Source organism: Xenopus tropicalis, chromosome 4 (genome assembly GCF_000004195.4).
Source record: "Xenopus tropicalis strain Nigerian chromosome 4, UCB_Xtro_10.0, whole genome shotgun sequence".
Classification (NCBI taxonomy): domain Eukaryota; kingdom Metazoa; phylum Chordata; class Amphibia; order Anura; family Pipidae; genus Xenopus; species Xenopus tropicalis.
In genome coordinates this window covers 121705141-121725529 of record NC_030680.2, presented here as the reverse complement: position 1 = coordinate 121725529, position 20389 = coordinate 121705141, and the positions used below count along the sequence as shown (strand labels likewise).

The 20389-nt window shown below is 39.7% G+C and overlaps 1 protein-coding gene across 8 annotated transcripts in view; it reads right to left on the bottom strand.

The window, feature by feature from the left end:
- tnrc6b (trinucleotide repeat containing 6B) overlaps positions 1 to 20389 on the bottom strand; it is an 85336-nt gene that overhangs the window by 16908 nt on the left and 48039 nt on the right. For 5 of the 8 annotated variants that reach the window (XM_002934209.5, XM_012961478.3, XM_012961477.3 and 2 more), the window contains 16 exons: positions 16183 to 16341; positions 15838 to 16016; positions 13520 to 13594; positions 12469 to 12511; positions 12245 to 12393; positions 9990 to 10160; positions 7286 to 7411; positions 6167 to 6298; positions 5432 to 5548; positions 4355 to 4529; positions 3310 to 3444; positions 2984 to 3160; positions 2357 to 2503; positions 2175 to 2258; positions 1335 to 1571; positions 119 to 189 (listed from right to left, as the gene is read on the bottom strand). In XM_002934209.5, the coding sequence (XP_002934255.3) occupies positions 119 to 189; positions 1335 to 1571; positions 2175 to 2258; positions 2357 to 2503; positions 2984 to 3160; positions 3310 to 3444; positions 4355 to 4529; positions 5432 to 5548; positions 6167 to 6298; positions 7286 to 7411; positions 9990 to 10160; positions 12245 to 12393; positions 12469 to 12511; positions 13520 to 13594; positions 15838 to 16016; positions 16183 to 16341 (2177 nt within the window). The remainder of the gene's footprint in view (positions 1 to 118; positions 190 to 1334; positions 1572 to 2174; positions 2259 to 2356; positions 2504 to 2983; positions 3161 to 3309; positions 3445 to 4354; positions 4530 to 5431; positions 5549 to 6166; positions 6299 to 7285; positions 7412 to 9989; positions 10161 to 12244; positions 12394 to 12468; positions 12512 to 13519; positions 13595 to 15837; positions 16017 to 16182; positions 16342 to 20389) is intronic. The other 3 variants (XM_031901081.1, XM_031901082.1, XM_031901083.1) reach the window with 3 other exon arrangements.

Sequence of the window (20389 nt, the reverse complement as noted above, 5' to 3'; positions counted from 1 at the left end):
GGAAGTGATTCAAAAATATGTTTTTGAGGAAATTCAGGGTAAAATCTCTTTTAAATTTCAGCTATTTGATGCAAATAGAAATCCTACAGAGGAAAAGAAAAGCACTATCCAAAAGTACCTGTGGTGTGAGATTAAGAAGGATCAGCCAGTAGCTGGGGCGCACAGATCCACCATCACTCCAAGCTGATGCTGCAAACACAAAGGGAGAGATGTTTTGGAGCAGAACAATGACATACAAATACACATACAAAGTCAGTTCTCTTTGGTTGAGAACCCTATACTCTGTATCTTTTTCTTATTCTGCTTTCTCCTACTCCCATGTAACTGGAGGAGTCCCAAGCAAGACTTGGATTTCTTACTATTGAGTGCTATTCTGATACCTACTGGGAGCTGCTATCTTGGGGGGGGGGGGGGGGGGGGTAACACTCCAACTTGCAGCTCAGCAGTTAAGTGTGACAGAAATTTATCAGAGCACAGGTCACATGGCTGTGGCACCCTGGGAAATGAAGAATATTGCTAGCCCCATGTGAAATTTCAAAATCAAATATTAAAAAAAAAATCTGGTTGCTTTTGAAAATGGATATCAATGCAGGATTCTGCTGGAGAAGCTGTAATAACTGATGTGGTTTGAAAATAACATGTTTTCCCTTGACTGTAACCAATATCTAAACCCCTGACCTTAAAGAGAAACTTGACCCAAAAACTCTTTTCTGCATAATGAAAATAAGATGTAATGCTAATAAATTTCCAATATGTTGGAGTGATTGTAGAGAGTCTGAACCCAACTATACAAGAATATGCCCCTAAACAAAAAAAAATAGGAGGTGGTGTGGCCTATTACAGAAACCATGGATGAAAACAGAAATATCAAACTTAAGGTTTTGATATTTGAGACAGATAAATCCAAAATAAAACTTATACTATAGTGATAGTTTAATAGGTGTAGATCTCACATATTTGTCAGCAGTGCCTACGGACTTCTATATAGTATTTAAGATATCATGTGAACCAGTTCAAAATACTTGCCAAATGAACAGTAGGTGGAGCAAATGGAGGAGTTTCCTTTTAAATGTGTAACTTTATGTCTTAGAATAAAGAACACCCCACATTAAGGAGGCGTAAGCTACCCTGTTATAATCTTGAATGTGACTGTGAAGACCACAGGCCATTTTATCAGTTTATAGTTTTGATCATTCACCATGATCATCGCCATTACTATTATTATGCGACGCTTTTGGCTTTTATTTTTTTATGTGGTTTTTTTTGCGACTTCTCTTTTTGTGTTAAGTTCTTACTAATTTTAATGTCTTTTTAACCCTTTACAACTATATTACCAGAAGCCATTCTGGAGTCCTGTCCGCCCCAGCCCCTGACGGAGCGAGGTGCTGTGCTGTTCCAGGGAGAGTTGGTGGCTTTGGGGTTGTTTGTGAGCCCTGGAGGTGGGCGAGGCAGCCCAGGGCTGTTCCTGGACATCTGGTTTTTCCACATCTTGTTTGAGTGATGTGATGGGTTATGTCCTATGGGGTCTGGTGACCAGGTCGATTTGTAGTCCCCAAACTTTGCAGAGAGTGCTAAGGGCAAAAAGTAGGATATATATTCATAAATTTCTGTAACTCATATAAGTATTTGCTGTCCTAACTAGACCAAATAATTGTATCAAACAGCCCAAAAACTGTATAGGCTTATTAATCATAGTTATAAGGCTGTGAGAAACAGGTACATTATACTAGGTGATCATAACAGAACATTTACCAGTGGAACATTAACAAAAGACTGATTAAACAAAAGCACTGAGGATAAAAGTTGTGGAAATTAAAGCTTCCAATCATAATACAAGCAAACACTAATTAAAAAGAAAAAAAACTGTCTGACCCAAATTTACAGAGCAAAAACAAGTTCTCTTGTAAGACACAAAAGTGAATGCACCACTATATAAGGAAGGTTAAAGCTGGTAACATGAAACCTCACCATAGGGAAACATTTACAATGATGAGTCTAAGATAGGAAAAATCACTAGCTAAAAGTAATGTGAATATCTGACACTAGATGTTATTTAACTACAGATCTCAAAATCCCATTGACAGCCAAAGACTGTTTAACCACATCTGATGGGCTACAGGTTGCCCACCCCTAACGATGACTGCTTATCTGTTATTTGTTCATACAGCCTTTACCTGAAGTGCTATGGATATTCTCAGAGGCACTAAAGGGCCAGGCACCAGGTGAAGGCAGCGAGGTGTTGAGGGAAGAATTGGACCCTAAAAGACAGCATCAGATTGTCACTTAGTACTCTAAAATGTACATATATAATGCAGTAAGGAAAATATCAAATAAATAATAACATAATAAAATTTACCTGTGGGGGTGTCCTGCAGTAGCTGGTGGTCAGTATCTACAATGGGAGATGGGGCTGGACCCCCAAGCACACTGCCAGGGGTAACATAAGGATCAGATTCTGGATCAATATTTTGGATCCCTTTCCATGGCACTCCTGGCTGAAACTCTACAATAAGATTAGAGACACATTGTTAAAACAAACAGTGTGACGCTGAAGCCAAGACAAACAGCTTTGGCTCAAATCACCAGAAACTTAAAAGAACCACTGAAGGCCAAAGTTAAAATTTTACTTAAGAGTGAGTGAATATAGTTGCTAATCGCCCATTAGCAACAATACATAACTTTTAGGGAATGCAAGTCAGGACTCTTATCCCTACTAAACGCAAGGACCCAGAGAATTTCCTCAAACACAGTACACAGTATTTGCTCTACACAAGTGTTCAAAGGCAGCAAGGCTACATAGAAACAAACTAGAGTAAGGAAAATTCTCAGTTAAACTGTAAGCTCGGGTAACTAGTAGAGCTCTTTAGCCTTACCTGAATGAAATATATGGAATGTAGCAGACATAAAATTAAAAAAAAACATATAAATCAAGAAACATAACATAAATGTGCATGTGGTAAGTTTCTGGCAATTCATGACTGACCTGGGGGCCAGCTGGCATTGATTGACTTGTTTCCAATTTTGCTTGAAGGGGGTGATTTGGCAGGTAACCAGCTCTCAGCTGTTGGCCCCCCATGCCCTCCCAAAGCATCCGTAGACAACATGTCATATTGGTGGTAGGGGGAACCTCCACGATTTTTTACTGGGGGTGCAATGGAGCCTGGTAACAAGAAAGACAAAAAAAATGTAGTGAGGTGATCTGTGCGGTGCCCATATTCTTCACTATTATTCACACAAAATAAAACTGTCCTAACCACAAATATTTATTAGAAGATAAGGGACAAATTGTGCAGTTTTTTAGCCACTCACCATTTTTATGCAGGCTGGTATCTTGAGAAACAGTGGACGGTAGCCCCTCCATCATGGATGTCCACTGTTTAAATCGAGACTCTGCTCCCGCCTCCTTACCTACTGTACCATAATCCATCCCACTTGAGCCAAAACCTGAAAACCAAAAGAAACACATTGTATTTATCATATTCTACTGCATCTACAAAATATTTTGTATGGAAATGTATGCTTGCCAGGGTCAGTGAAAGCTACTATGCAGCCTACAGCATACAGTATTTACACCTACAAAAGCACAATCGAAGACTATTTCTGACCACTAGATTGTTGAAGGTTTCTGGAAAATAAGTTAAGCAATTTAGCAACTCCACCTATGAATGGTAACAGAGAAAAATATTGTCCCTAAATCCTGATTAGTAAAGTACAAATGCAACTATTAACTAAAAAGTATTCAGGATTTTAACCCTAGTCAAGGGGCTGCTGTATTCTGTGCCTTTCTGTAGCCAAAACCCTCACCTTTGTTGGCAACCATGTGTTTTCTTGGTGAGCACTAAGGAAGACACATGGAGCTACTAGTAGCAGCTACTTGATGTGGCTACTTAAATAGACATTTACTGATAACAATCTCTACATGTGTTTTAGCAGAGGCAATTCTCAGTATTGTCTATGGCAGGATATTTTCTGGCAATTAGTAGCCGTGAAAAAATAGCTGCTACTAGTAGCTATGTGTGTTTTCACCCTGAACACCTACAGTTGCAAGGCACCTTCATAACAAAAGAATTACCCTAGAGATATGTAAGGAGATTTGAAAGGGTAGCTTCACTACTGCTGTAAAGAGGCTTTAAAATAAAGGAAGCAGACTCCACAGTCACAAGAGAAGGTGGGGCTGGACCATGGGGTCTGCGTCCTCTATTACTACATATAAATCTCTGTTGCTCTTGGGCAGAAGAGTGAGAATTTATTTGTAAACATTCTGGGGAGAGAGGGCTGGAAAGGGTTTGGTACTCTGTGTCAAGCATTCTATATATTTCAGAATTAAACAAACAAGTCACGATCAAGGGCTTACCAGATCCATATGGCATGTGCCCTTTGGCTTGCATGTCTGAGAGTCCAACAGCATCTAAGTGACCTTTGGGTCCAGCAGGGTGAGAGGGAGAGTGCTTCATTCCTGGCTGCCTCTGTTGCTGCTGCTGCTGTTGCTGTTGCTGCTGTTGTAGGGCACTTACCATGCGTGCTATCTGCTGGGAAATAGAAGGCACAAAAGGTAAATCACCAAAATTGCTTAAAATGCCAAGCAGATCATCATGGTTGTTTGAATACGAGAAAAGAAAATTCAGGTATAAAATAGCTTTTAGAGACCTAGATTGTACATTTCAATCTACCTTAAAAGCAGAGTGGCAAAAAAGGGGCTATACAAACAAATGTAAAAAATATTTAAAGGAGAAGGAAAGGCAAAGTCACTTGGGGGTGCCAAAATGTTAGGCTTTAATCGCTTACCTTCTACCCCGGGCTGGTGCCCCTGTACAAAGAGAACAGCACCAGCCCGGGGAAGCAGCGAGCGCTTCCTCCTTCCTGATCGATCGCGTGTGCATGCGCAGTAGACGGAAAAGCCGAACTTTAAAAGAGAAGTTGTCTTTTCTACTGCGCATGCGTTTGTCCGGGACAATTGGCTAGCGAGCGAATAGGAAGGAGGAAGAGCTCTCTACAGGTACCCCGGGCTGGTGCTGTTTTCTCCTAACAGGGGCACCAGCCCGGGGTACAAAGTAAATGATTTAAGTCACTTGAGGGTGCCTAACATTTTGGCACCCCCAAGTGGACTTAGCCTTTCCTTGTCCTTTAAATATACAAAAGGAATTAACCAGCTCAGAAGATAACGACGCAGGATATGAACAGAACCAAGAGACAGATATTGAGAGGGGCAATGCTGAAAGGTAATATAAGGGACAAAAAAAGTAATAAATACATGTAAAAGCCTTTTGCCACATGTGTTGGGGACTAACTTAGTAAAATAACAGACATGTGGCATAAAAATAATGAAACCTATTAAGCTTAAAAGAAAACCAAAATCAATAAAAAGACAAGATAGACCAGCCGTTTCTGTATTATGGGGAATGGCAGTTGTGAATGTAGTGCCGCCTCTTACCTGCTGTTCCTGCTGCTGTCTGACCGCTTGTGAGATCTTCCTCTGGTTCTGAAGGAGTTGCTGCTGCTGCTGCTGCTGTTGCTGCTGTTGTTGTTGTTGCAAGAGGAGCTGACATGCCTACAAGCATTAAACAGAAGATTACAATGGCACAATCTTAAATAAGCAATAAGTAATAATAATATCTTATGCAACAATTGTTAACAGAACCGCCCTAACTTAATTGATACAATCTGCCTCAAAAACCAGGTAAAGAGTGAGTATAAAGGTTTGTGTAACCTGACAAAATATTCGACATACACAATACTGGGGATACATACAATGTCACGCACACCCAAAACTGCACTGTACATCCCCTAGCAGGGGGATTACACCAACAATGCAGCCTGTGTTAGCATAATACGAGGATAGCCATCTGCCTGGTATTTTACAGACACGGCTGGTAATGCCAATGTAAGTTGGAAAAGTTGGCAACAATAATACTTATTCTACCATTTTCTGCAAGCTGCAGCTTTGTTTCTATTGTTCTCTCATTGACACTGGGATTCTTTCTATTGTGTCATTGCTTCCCCACAAACCCGTATCACACAACAAAATAGTGTAAAGTACATTTTGCCTATTGTGCTAATTTAATTAACAAAATTCATGTTTTTGCCATAGTCAAGCACTAATTTAAAAGTTGGTATATTTTGACTTAACTTACTGCCCCCCCATCCTCACTGTATACAATGTACTTACCAGCTGGAACTGCTGAATTTGAGGAAGCTGGCTCAGCATTGCAATCTGCTGAGGGGAAAGCTGTGGCCCCATATTGAAAAGTCCTGGATTCATGTTACTGTTAGGAAACTGCTTTAGCATGGAGGCTGAGACCTTAAAAAAAGAAAAAGGATGATGTTGGGAACAAAAATATGTTTGTTGTACATTAGGAAAACGTGCAACATTAAAGGTGAAAAATGGTAGGTGATGCTCAGTGGAGATCCTCCACATGTTAAGCGCTTAAAGCCACTGGTATAAAAAATTTCAAATTTATTGAATGTGTTTAAATGATTACTTAGAAAGAAAAATGTACCCCCCAAATTGATATCATACATCTATTCACTAAGCTTAAAAACAAAATCAAAAATTGTGTCCCCCACAGTTGGGGGGGACGGACAATCCTATTTCTATTTCTTCATATCCCCCCTCTCCCTCCCATGTGACCCCTGCACTTGGAAGAAGCTCACAGTTATGTTAAGGCACATGCATGTGCATAAATGAGCAAGCCCAGCTCAGTCCAGACCTTCACTAATGTTTGAACCGTGACCAATCCACCCCAGACTGTACAAGATAACCCAGAATTTGGCGTGGAGGAACAGTCTACATATCACTTAAAAGAAAAAGTAAAATTACTGAAGTTTGTACCATCCAGTACAGCAAAAGCACAATATAACATCCTGCCGTAGGCCAGCAAGAGGTACTTCATGCTGCTGGTCGAAAGTGCACTATAGAAATCTCCCAAAAATCTGTAGTGTAAGGGAAAATGAAAGATGATGATGGCTGCCCAACTTGCAAACAAGTATCCTGGGCCAGTGACATTTTTCTGCCTAAAATCTTTGTGTCACACCAACCCCCCCCCCCCCCCATAGCCCTCATACTGAATTATTAGCTTTTTAGGAAATGCAGCCAAGGGGTGTGTGGCCTGACATCATTTGGTTGGTCAGCCAAACAAAGTTAGTCTCCATTGCAGGGACAACTCCCTAGGTGTTACATAGAGAGGAATGCCATAAAATATGAAGGCATAGATATTCTCCTGTAGTACGTATAATTCAACATTTGATGGTATGATGATGAGCCTTCAAACAGCTGAAAAAATCTTACCTGGGGAGAGAGGAACTGGGGAGGCACTTGTGCCCGGAGGTTGGGAGAGGAGTTGAGCGATGGCACAGGGTTGTGCATGCCTCGCGATTGTGCACCGCTGTTTCCAAATAGTCCGTGATTGCCACCCTAGGAGACCAAATTAAAACAAGAGGAAGGAGTAAAATTCTGCAATAACAAATAAGACACAGGTATAGACAAAATGTGATCTCTTTTGGACCGTATAAATACAGATTTATATACAATGAGCCTAGAAACAATGACTCCTTATACTGGAATGATATTATTGAAGAGGAAAAAAGCTCAAGGACTCAAGAAATTGCCACACGTGTTGTAATGAAAGGATATCTATTGCTTAACCACAAGTTTCTCTCTCTCTCTTTGCAACTAATATTATGTAAATATGTAATAACTTAGCCTTAACACCTGCTAAAGGGATGAAAGGAGGCTCCTCCTTTTAGGAAGTCCTATCACAAGAATTCCAATACAGTCCAACAGCAGAATTCCAATACAGCTTTCTATGTATATTTATATATTTTTTTTTTTTTAATTTGTTCTGCTGCTCTCAGCCCTGGAAATTATCCTAATAGCTAGATGCTATGTTTTAACTACCACCTAGCCTGGACTGGGATTTAAAATAGTCCCTGGCATTTCAAGTACACAGGCCCAAACCAGCTCACTAAAGAGTGACTGTCTATGGCATCTTACAGCAGCCCCTCTGGCATTTGCCAGTCTGGGCCTGATTATCCCTAGCAACCATAGAATAGTTTTAAAATCAAAACAGAAGATGAATAGTAGAGAGCCTGAAAAGACTAGCAACAAAACTGAAGCCTTAAGGTTAATATGTATTTAGGTTATTGGGTTCATTGACCCTGACAACCAGAAAGCATTTGCAGTCTGGAAGAAAAAGTAGAATATTATAATAAGCATAAAAATACATCAATAATGAAGACCAACTGAGAAGTTGCTTATAATAGGTCATTCTATTAAAGTAAATGCTAAAAGTTAATAAAAGCATTTTGTAGCCAGATATCAGCTGCTTGTGCCTGCACCAGGGTGGATTCAATGCTTCCGGGTGCAAGCACAACTAGAAGATTTTTTTAAGCATGGGGCAATAGATTGTCAACCTGCACCTATCCGCAGGCTGACAATCTGCCCTGTGGTGCCTTGCCCTAAGCTGTACATTTGTGCGCGTGCACACAAATTTTGAGGCCAGCACAGGCAACAAATTGTAGTGTGCGTCAAGAATTTTGTATTTATTCTGAGTGCACAGTTTCAAAAAGTGTGTAGACAGGTTTAAAATGTGACAGATTTTTTTGCGAACATAAAGAAGTTGGAATTATAGGGAACATTGGTTCTGAGGCCTATAAAATATATATACGACTTGACTGGAAATTACCACAACTCTGCTAGTCAATGAAGAATAGCAAAATTCAGTATTTTTTCCTGTATTTAAAACTGAATGGATCAGTAGCTCCCCTCACAACCATGCCAATTGACTGACTGCTTATTTCAGGTTACTGCATTGTCTAAATGGCAAGTAAAGCTTGGGTAACATAAGGAAACCGAATACTCTTAGTTTCAACTTTGATATTAATAAGATAGGAAAAAGTATCATTTGTTTGGCTGAAGTAGCCACCCTGTATTACCCACAACTGACACTAACACATCTCCAGGCCTGCAACTTAGCTGCCCAATGGAAAAATGATTCCTATCTTGTTTCAAACCAGCTAAGTAAAGTAATCTAGGGACTGTGCAATTTGATTACATCCTATAAATAAACATGTAGGGCTAACAGTAACATGCACAAATGAGACAATGTTGGCATTACAAAGGAACAAGAAATAGCTTGCCATGTTATATTCATTACATTTAGGGCTCTGGTACACGGGGAGATTAGTCGCCCGCGGCAAAACTCCCTGCTCGCGGGCGACTAATCTCCCCGAGTTGCCTTCCCTCTGCCATCCCACCGGCGAACATGTAAGTCGCCGGCGGGATGGCAGACGCGGCGGCGCGATTTCGGGAAATCGCCGAAAAAGACTCGCGAGTCTTTTTCGGCGATTTGCGCGAAATCGCGCCGCCGCGTCTGCCATCCCGCCGGCGACTTACATGTTCGCCGGTGGGATGGCAGAGGGAAGGCAACTCGGGGAGATTAGTCGCCCGCGAGCAGGGAGTTTTGCCGCGGGCGACTAATCTCCCCGTGTACCAGAGCCCTTAGGGAAGAATGATCAAATCCTGCACAACAAACAAGTCAGGCTTAAGCTGGCCATACACGTTAAGATTTTTCTATCCTCAATGAGCAATTTCAGTGCAATCTGACAAATCTGTCAAATTATTGTAAGGTTAGTGGGCACTGAATGATCGTACATCTAGCAATTTTTCAGCAAACATTGGTCAGAAAATTGAGTGGGCGGGTTTGAAAATTTTTGTCATTAACAACAGAATTTGCAGAATGCCCAATTGTTTGCAGACAAAGCAGGTAATTTTCCTAGCTTCAATTAAAAATTTGAAATGGTCGTTTTCGTTGATATTTTAAACTATGATTTCAGAATAAGCTTGGTCCTACGATAACGAAAAATGTTTTAAAAATCTTAACATATATGGCAAGCTTTAGTGAAGAAAGCCTAAAACATGTGTTGCCCCATATAAATCCCAGCCACCTTATGAATTTCCTAAACAAGATATTGGAGGACCAGAGGAGTCTTACTTGTCTAGCAGCGAAGGTTTGGGGGTTGAGGCCAGAACCGATAGCCCCCAGGCCCACGGAAGGGAGCGAGGAGCCGGAGGGAGATAGCTTGTAGCTAGGGGAGGGAGAAAAAGGGGAACAGGGAGCCTCATCCCCAAGGCACCCGTCTTGATTGGAGAAAGGCAAAGTCAGCTAAAGCCAGCCAGTGGGCGTTGGTTAGTGAGGCAGCAAAACGCAAGAGGGAAAAGGAGAAACGGACAGAAAGAAAGAGAAATTCTATTGAGTGCAAATACATTTATAATGCTCAGAAGCTACGGTGTAAATGCCATATAACAAGCATTATTTATTGAGCTATTTCTACATAACTAATACAAATGTCAATGAAAATAAGGAATCCACTAAAATTAAATATTTGCTCAAAGGCAGCCTTTTTTCCTAGCTCAATATATTCCTACTATAGTATAATATAGAATGGATAACACAATATAGCGCTTATATATGTTGTTACATATTTTTCCTGTAGAGTTAAATGCAAAGAAATGACATGTCTGTTGCATGGGGTAAACAATGTTTGAGGGTAGTCCTAGTTATACCCTGATAATGTAGTTATTTGCAGACAATAGGAATAACAGGTTTAAATCTAGGGACAGCTCTTAAGCAAAGCGAGTTAAAAAAAAAACCCAAAAAAAACCCAGTGTGCTGTCTATGTGGGTGAACAATATATACCTTAATTAATGTTAGGTGATAGCTTATGTACTGTAATTTCTTATCCACAAAACTAAATTCAACTCAACTAACAGGTCATTGTTTTAGAAGAACATCTTTGATGAAAAAAAGTAGACAGTGGATAAGCACCGCAAATGTAGATTAATACCATGATTTATGGGAGTTAACAGATTGCACTGTGATCCTTAAACCATTCTCTTTGGCAAGTCATTTAAAAAAAGAAGTAGTGGTTTGAACCCACGATTTTAAAAGGTTCTAGATTTCTTCTGTGCGCCAAGATTGAATCGATCCAATGAAGTAGTTGTGAGAAAAAAGTTATACAGTGAACTTTGACTGCAATGTGTTTATTGGGTTAGTAGATAAAATTCCCCCTTGGCAAGTCAAATTTAAAACACTGAACTCCTCTAGTCAGACAAGAAACCAAACCCGGAAGAGATGAAAACAATAATAAACACAGTTTACTTCAGGAAAGGACATACTTGATTTTATGGATAGCAAGAATAACATCAATTACCTAACTAAAGGCCATACACACAATAATAGCCGGTGTGTGTATGGTGAGAGACGAGACAACCAATATCGGTAAAAGCTCTGGCTATCGATTGTCTCGCCAATTGGGCAGGTCTGAAAATACTGATAGGGCTCCTTTGAAGGTGCCCGAACATGATAAAGGTTAATACAGAATCATCAGATAGGGATAAGAATTCCTTGTTTTTACCTGCATATCTGATGATTCAGCTCTTAACGTTAGTAGAGGGAATAAAGTATCTTTCCTACATCCAATGGTTGTGGGAAAGATTGTAATTGTAGCATGTATGGCTACCTTAATTCCCATACTTACCCAACATATTTTCTTACTTAAACAGTGAAGGAAAGATATATTTGATATAAAGTTTGTTTCCCACTAAAGCAGTTAAAAGAACATAGGTTAAGGACATTACTCATACGCATATTTTCATCTCTGTATGGAAGGGAATGCTGCCAACTGCCTTATTACATTCTATAAGACCAATGTCAGATGGGTGCATTTTGGTGCTTTGCCCATCAGGTTTTTTTCAGTTGCCCATGAGGCAGGGCCAAGTTTGCAGCGTGAGTTTTCAGGTGCGATTCAACTGACAATTACTTGAACAAGTCCTTTCAGGCTAAGTCTGGAATCACCCTGTGTGCCACTGCTCTAGGTAAGTTTTAAGGTTTCATAAGGGTGAAGACACACAAAGTGATTAGTCTCCGCTACTTTTTTCTTCCTTTTAGGTTGAAGACACAAGGGGGCAATTAGATGCTGTGAGCACGATCATAGCCTATGTTGCAACGATCATACTCACGGAGACTAATCGCCCCATGCATCTTTGCCCAAAAAGGAAGAGAAAGAACATCTGAATCTTTAATTAAATTTCCCATTCTGACTTAAAATGATGCGCACATATTTGCTTTACGAAGTAGACATTGTGACCTTTTTAACCTCCTACTGCTAACTGGCAAATTCAAGAAGTAACTGATATGCTGTCCTATTTAAGGGTGCTATAGTGCAATGAAGTGTTCTTTACAATCACCTTCTCAAAATAAGGCCCACTGTCTGCAGCTCCCATCTCTTTGGAATTGTTCAGACGGAAGCCAGACCGTTCCTTCCGCATCATGTCATTAAAATCCCCGAGATTCACGCCCCGCTTGTCTGTCTCAAACTTCTTATCTGGAAGCCCGCCTGAACAAAAAACCCACAATCAGTTTCTGTAGTTTTTACATAGGAGTTGGGTTCTCTGATGCAGTGAAAACTTACCAGGATGGTCCATCTTAGTGGTAGAGGGATCATCAACTTGGCTCTGCACAAAGAAAGAACAAAGCATCCAACATATTTAATGCCACAGCAGAGGAATGAACCCCTTTAAAATGGGCAAAAGGTTGTAATGAAATATTGATAGATAATAAAAACCTTTAGATGGATTTATGCAATAATTTACATGCAAAGCATGTTTCAGTTCTTTTAGACCATTATAACAAATAAACAGCATTTACTACTTTGCATACTTGTCCTATAAATACAAATGTTAATGCTCTGACAGAAGATCAGCACAAATATTTAAATTCTAAGCTACCAGTAACAGGAGTCTCCCTTTCAAACAAATTTAGCTGAAATCTCAGGATGATGTGATGGGCGTTTTCAGGAGAGAATTGCCATCTGCTCTTTCGCTCCCAAGTGACATTCTATTCTAGTATACCATTCTTCTTTGTGACTACTAACTGTGCAAAAACAGATTCTACAACCAATTAAGTTTACAGAATGTCTTCATATAATCACCTAATGTTTTCTGCTTCATTTGCACTGCATGCAAGCAGTTACTAGATGGTATGTTGCAAAGTTCTCTTCTTAATTCAATGAAACCATAACTACTTCTGGAAGTAGAATCCACAACTAGGCACAGTTTAAAATATATCAGTTAATTACCTTATTAAGTAAATAAACTGAGTTTCATACTGGGATGACAAGTTTGGGCAGTATGATTAAATTCAGACCAATATGGGAATAAATGGTGATCTCTAATAATGATATTCTTTCTGATGTCAACATAAGAGATCATTTGGGGGAATTGAGGAACGGAATACACACCTGCCACTAGAAGGCTAGAGCAAAGCTCAAAATGCTGCATTTTTCTGTCTTACTCTGCATAATAAATGGGTTGCAACACCCCCTTTGAGGACAGTTAGAATAAATGCAGGATGCCATTATTAACATTACTAAGCCGGCTGCCAAATGAGCTATTTATTTAAAAGGATTACAGTTCTTTTATAATTTGTAATTTCTCTTCTAAAAGGCAGAAAAGCAAACTCACCAACAATCCCATGTTGGAGAACTGTTTGGGCAAGGTGTTCATCCAGGTATCATTGCTCCCTCCTTTTAAGGGACCCTGAAATAAAGAGTGTTAGAAGTCAGCACATAATACCAGAAAATACAATTTTTATGACAATGGTTCATTTAGATGAAGAACTGTTTTACATAAGAGTTGTTTTATGCAATCTATTTCTATATAGAGCTACAATGTTCAGGGTTAAAGTTTCTCTTTAATAGTACAGGTATCGGACCCCTTATCCGGAAATCCGTTATCCAGAAAGCTCCGAATTACGGAATGCCCGTCTCCCATAGACTCCATTTTAAGCAAATAATTCAGAATTTTAAAACGGATTTCCTTTTTCTCTGTAGTAATAAAACAGCACCTTGTAATTGATTCCAACTAAGATATAATTAATCCTTATTGGATGCAAAACAATCCTATTGGGTTTAATTAATGTTTTATTGATTTTTTAGTAGACTTAAGGCATTGAGATCCAAATTACGGAAAGACCCCTTATCCAGAATACCCTTGGTCCCGAGCATTCTGGATAATGGGTCCTATACCTGTATAAGATTATGCGAGAGATCAGCATGCTTGCACAACCAGTTAAATGTTAGGGGTACAATACCAATGACTAGGTTATCCCAAGCTCCTTGTATTTCAATGTAGTTATAGGTGCCTGGAAATTAGAATGTGCTTGAACTAAAAGGGGTGGTTTGTCCTTAGGTTAACATTTAGAATATAAGGGATTTTCCTACTACATTTCCTTTTTTTTTTTTAAATTGTTTTGGAATTATTTGCCTTTCTTTTCTGCTGTTTCAAGCTGACCCCAGTAGCAAGAAACTATTGCTATGTGTGGCTACAATTTTATTGTTATCTGTTCTTTTAATTACTTAAAGGGACAGTAACACTAAAAAATAAAAATGTTTTAAAATAATTAAAATATAATGTACTGTTGCCATGCACTGGTAAAAGTTGTGTGTTTTCTTCAGAAAGACTACTGTAGTTAATAGAAATAGCTGTTGTGTAGCCATGGGGGCAGCCATTTAAATTTAAAAAAGGAGAAAAGGCACAGGTTACATAAGAAGATAACAGATAAACTGTGTAGAATACAATGGGAATCTATGCTACTTATCTGTTATCTGCTTAGTAACCTGTGCCTTTTCTCCTTTTTTCAATTTAAATGGCTGCCCCCATGGCTACACAGCAGGGTATTTATATAAATTGTAGTAGTGTTTATGAAGCAAACACACAACTTTTACCAGTGCAGGGCAATAGTACATAATATATTAATTATTTTTATACACTTTCATTTTTTGGTGTTACTGTTCCTTTAAGTTGTTTAAGCTCTTTGCTATTCACCTTCCAGTCTGATTGAAATCACTGCCTGCTGAACTAAAAGCTAAATAATTAAAAAAAAACCTACAAAAAAAAAAAAAGATCAATATTAAACTGTCTTAGAATATCAGTGCCTGCGTCATACTAAAAATTAATTTAAAGGCTAACTGCCTCTTTAAGCATGATTTCACAACACAAATATTAATTTTAACCCACAGTCGTGAATCATATGCAAGCTGGGTTCAAAATTTCTGTGCGTCAGTTTGGATCACAACTGAATTAAGAGTAGTGAAAATTCCAGCACTGGAAACGGCATCAGTGTGAGATTAGTTCAGATTAAGTCAGTGGTGTGAATGGGCCCAATGTTCAAAAGGGAGCCTTGAACTAACACCTTTTCGAGGCAGACGTTAATTCCAAAGCCCCTTTGCCTCCCTTGTGCCCTGTAATTTTCCCCTTATTCAGCAAACCAGACACAACTGGCAACTGCTTAAAGGAGAAGAAAGGTATAATCACTGGGGGCGGCCACATACCCGATACCCCGGGTCGGTGCTCCTGTAAGCAGAAACTTGCACTGGCCCGGGGTACCTGCGAGTGATTGATTCTCTTACTCCTTCTGATTGTGCATGCGTGGCAGTGAAAAGTTGCGGCTTTTTCACTCTACTATGCATGCGCAGGCCCCGGGATCGCAAAGAGAGAAGACAGGAGGAAGAGGATCGCTTGTGTGCAAGTAACCCGATTAGTGCAGTAAGTGATTACAATCAATGGAGTGTGCCAACCCCCCCCAGTGATTATATCTTTCCTTCTCCTTTAAAGTATGAAAGTATTGTGGTGAACAAAATTTGGTGCTCAACACTTTGCGTTAATGAGCCCTTTGGTGAAAATAAGCATTTAAAAAAAATACAAATACGGAGAAATTCCCACTGCAGTCTCTCCTGAAAAAGCAAACCCAAAACAAACAAACAAAAAAAAATATAGCCAACCTTGATCTGTGGTTTCTTTCCTCCTTGTCCCCAACCTGCAGAGTTGTGGGAGGAGCCACTTCCCTGAGAACCTGCACTGTTCCAGACTCCACCCTCTTCTTCTTCATCCCAGCTGCTGTGACGTGTTCCTGTCACCGGCCCATCACTCTCACCCCAGCCATCTTGCATAGATTTTGTACCTGCAACAAACAGAGAGGAGCAAGTCATAGTTTTATCTGACTTTTACACAATTAAAAATGCTTTTGAAACAAGAAAAATCAAGACACCATGTTTTTGCAAAGGGCATGATATTCAAAGAGCATGCTATCATCTATCATTTTTGTTACAGTTGCATAGTAAACTTACCAGATTTCATGGCACTGGGATTTACTTGGGGTGCACTTCCCCATCCTGGTGTTGGTGGACCCGACTCCTCACCTTCTCCCCACCCTGAAGCAGGTTCAGTTGGCTCACCCCAAGCTGATGTCCCATTGTCAGTTGGGGGTCCTTTGTTTTTACTCCACACTAAAAAGAGGAGAATAAATAAACCTTTTGAAAAGATCAATACGCTTTTCAACAATATCAACAATTCACTCTTAGAAAGGGCCATTACATAACACCTGTAAAGTGGAGGATTTGCTTCCAAGCGAGGCTGAAGGAAGCATTTCTCAAACCTGCCCCTGAGACAAATTAAGCCCTATTTTCCTACATTATCACACGCAACATAAGTAACTTATTCCTGCTTCTTAACGGCTCAGAAGCAACTAATTACAGCATTTCCCAAATGTTCTCTTGGGGTATTAAGAAAGAAGATTTCAAGTCCTTCGTTTGAGCTCAGTAACGTCAAGCTATAGCTGAACTTGCCACAAACTATGATTTGGAACCGAGTGAATGAAAAACAAGCTCCCATTAAACTATGACAATATACAAAATCAAAGTACTGAGTACAGCAGTGCTGTCCAACTTCTGTGGTACCAAGGGGCGCAATTTTTCTGGCAGAGGGCCGATAATGGAAACCAGGTTTGACAACTCCCCTTTTTTTAAAATGCACCCACTTCAAACCACACCCATGTTATCACAAGAGCTTTTAAGATCATACCATATTGAACCCAAAGAAGGGGATATTCCCCCGAAATCTTGTGCCACATCTTTCTGCAATAAAATGTGCTAAAGGCATTTGCTGGAATGCTGGTGTTTTATGGAGGTCTTTTAGGACCATACAAACATTAATGGTGGTAGCGCAGCAAAAACCCAAATGGTTGGTGCTCAGTGCAGAGATATCACCCTTTATTCATATGTGAAAGAAGTTTATTATGTCATATTAAGACATACCCTTAATTTCATATGCCTCCCCTGTGGATAGTACAGCAACCCCCCCCCAGCACATAATTACACACCTTAGGGACCATATAAAGACTACTTCCAAATGCTAACAAACTCCCAGAACAAACCCCTGCGAGATTCACCTCCCACAGGCAGCACAGAGCAGGCAGAGTATGGCAGACTGGATGCGGCCTGAGGGCTGCAAGTTGGACAGCACTGGAATACAGGCATGGTATCTATTATTCTGAATGCTTGGGGTTTTCCGGAGAAGGGATCTTTCTGTAGCTTTCTGGATAACGGGTTTCCAAATACATTAATGTACTATTAGCCTGGTACCCTGCTCTGTAGCCACTGAGCAGTCATTAAAGCTAAATAGGGCAAGAAAGCACAGTTTGACAAAGAATTTTACAAATAAGCTGTGCAGAATACAATGTTCAATAAAATAATTCTTGGAATTCACTGGAAGATAAAGATTAATTGTAAGAAGTGGATAAACAGATTAAAACTTTAAATGTAAAAAAATATTTACACTTTTTGATGTAACTGGTACTTTAACAGTGAACTTCTGTTTATCAAAGTAATATAAATGCTATATATTGGGCAGTGGTACATGGGGACATTAGTCGCCCCGCAACAATTCTTAATTGTCGCGCAGTGACTAATCTCCCCGTGTCCCACTGCCCTAACTCATCAAATCTAATACTCTGAATAAGATCTTCATAAAAGGTGAATCTCCATGTTTTGCAGCCTATTAACGTGTGAAAAAAGAAATATAATATTAAATGTCATTATGTAATGATACAACTAACACATAAGGGCTAGTGGAAGATGATGATAAACTATGGGCTGGAGATGGAGGGTAATGATTGAGAATAAAAATTAATAACTGAAGGAGATGAATGAAAATATTTTGAAAGCACTGAATATGTGAAGGTGCACTTTTTTGACAGAGCAACTACTAATTTGGATAAGTTACTCTGTAGTACTCTGGGTGTGAATATAGTAAAAAAAAAAAAAAAAAAAAAAAAAAATATGTAGCACATTCTATAATGTAAAACAATACTGGCAGCTATATTAAAAAGGAAAATATGCCCTAGTAAGACTAAATTGGTTCTTTAATAAAACATCTACCAGATGTTTAATGTTTCAGGATTCTTGACATTTTTATAGTACCCAGCCAAAGAATTGCAAAGGGGCAAGAAGCCAACACTTAAAAAGGATCATACACAGTAAAATGCACAAAGCTAAATTTGGACACAAAACAAAGTTTTACCCCCCCCCCCCCCCCAGAATTCTAGTGTAATAGTGGGCACCAATAAGTAGCTCAGAAGTACATTTGTGTCTGTTGGTGCAGCAGTATCAACAACAGCATTACTTCATAACTATATAACCTGCTAATCGAACCCTGATATTACTGCCAGCTCCAGACTGCCAGTAATTTCAAGGTTTCCTTTAAATAGAGCTGTGTTCAATTCATCACAGGAGGCTACAGGAAGACATAAGTAATGCCAAAAGCTGCAAAAGAGCAGGTATGGACAAAATTACCTTTGTGGTTAGTGCTCAGTTTTGTATCCACTTTAGCTCTTTGTTTAGGTCCCAGGCACATAGAGCATTTGCTCTGTTTCTCTTCCCAGCATTTTTTAGTCAGGCTTATACGCATCCCCCTGTAGCTGCACCGACTCACAGCTTCGGCGTGGAGTGGATATCGACCCAAGAACACAAAAGGCATCTTATGGCTGATCACTGCTCCATGCAGCTGCACATACACTGAAGCTGTGATTGTCAATGAAGCTACAGGACAATGTCTATTAGAGTGGATTTGCCTCTCTCCGCCTGACTAAAAACTGCAGGCAGAGAGTAAAATTACTCTAAACAGCCTCCAGAATTACTTACCTTTGTCCCAGCATTCTCTCTGACCTGTTTCCTCAGTCAGAAGGTATTCTTTTTGGTTGCTTCCTTGTGCAGAGTGAAGCCCCGCCCCCACTTCCTGTTCAGTTCTCTCATCAAAAAAAAAATGGCTAATGCAGACTGGCTCCAGGCATGCGCAGAAGGCTCTCCCCTCCGACAACCTTGTCGAATTGAAGAGAGAACTGAACAGGAAGTGGGGGCGGGGCTTCACTCTGCACAAGGAAGCAACCAAAAAGAATACCTTCTGACTGAGGAAACACGTCAGAGAGAATGCTGGGACAAAGGTAAGTAATTCTGGAGGCTGTTTAGAGTAATTTTACTCATAGAAAAAAAAAAGGTTTACTTATTCTTTAAAGTGTGGAACCGAAAAGTGTTTTCTTGACAGGCCTATTCAGAGTCGTAAATTATGACTAGTAAGAGCATAGTAAGTGCAACTGCTTGCTACAGAGGATGGTATGGCAACTTGTGCGTGGCTCACAAGCATTACCAACAGTCTTGACACACTTAAAGGGGTCAATCCCTTTTTGGATAGTGAAGGAAAATGTAATTCTAAGCAACTTTACACTATACAGTGATAAAAACACCAGCAGTTTAAATGTAATTTGTTTATCCCTTTCCTTTTGGTCTATTAAAACTATATAAAAGGAGTTAGGTCTCATCTGCATGCTGGCTTGCAACATAGTTGCAGGAGCCAAAGCCAGGAGAGCCAAGAACATAAAGAATCAGACAGATAATGCTTTCAATAACAATCACAAATAATGTTAAAAACATTGGGATTCTGTAATTAATGCATATTGGAAAGTTGCAAAGAATTACTGCACATTTTCTTTCACTATCCAAAAAGGGTTAACCCCTTTCTGAGACACTTGCGAGCCACAGAAAAGTTGCTATACCAGCCTCTTTAGGTCAGTTATACAAAAGGTATAATTAAAATCACAGCAGCCAAGATCTATGACACTGCTGAGACAGCTATAAAAAAAAGACATAGCTCCTGCTGTTACAGGGGACCTGTCACCCTAAAAAAATAATTCCAAATCCTTTTCGATTATGTTAGTTGAGCAAAATAAACTTTACTTACACTATATAAATTATTTAAATTTTGTTTCAGTCTTGGAATTCACAGTCACAGCATTGTTATTGAGGAAAGTTTTGTATAACCCCAAATCTTGTGTGTGCGTCAGAATAGGGGACCTAATGTCCATGCCCATTCCCAGGCTACACAATTATAGAGCGTGAGGAGTGCAGTGACATATCTAGAAAGAGCAGAAGTTAAAGTAACTGGCTGCTCCACGGGACAGGTAATATACGATTGACAACTCAGATTTTAAAATGCAAAACACTT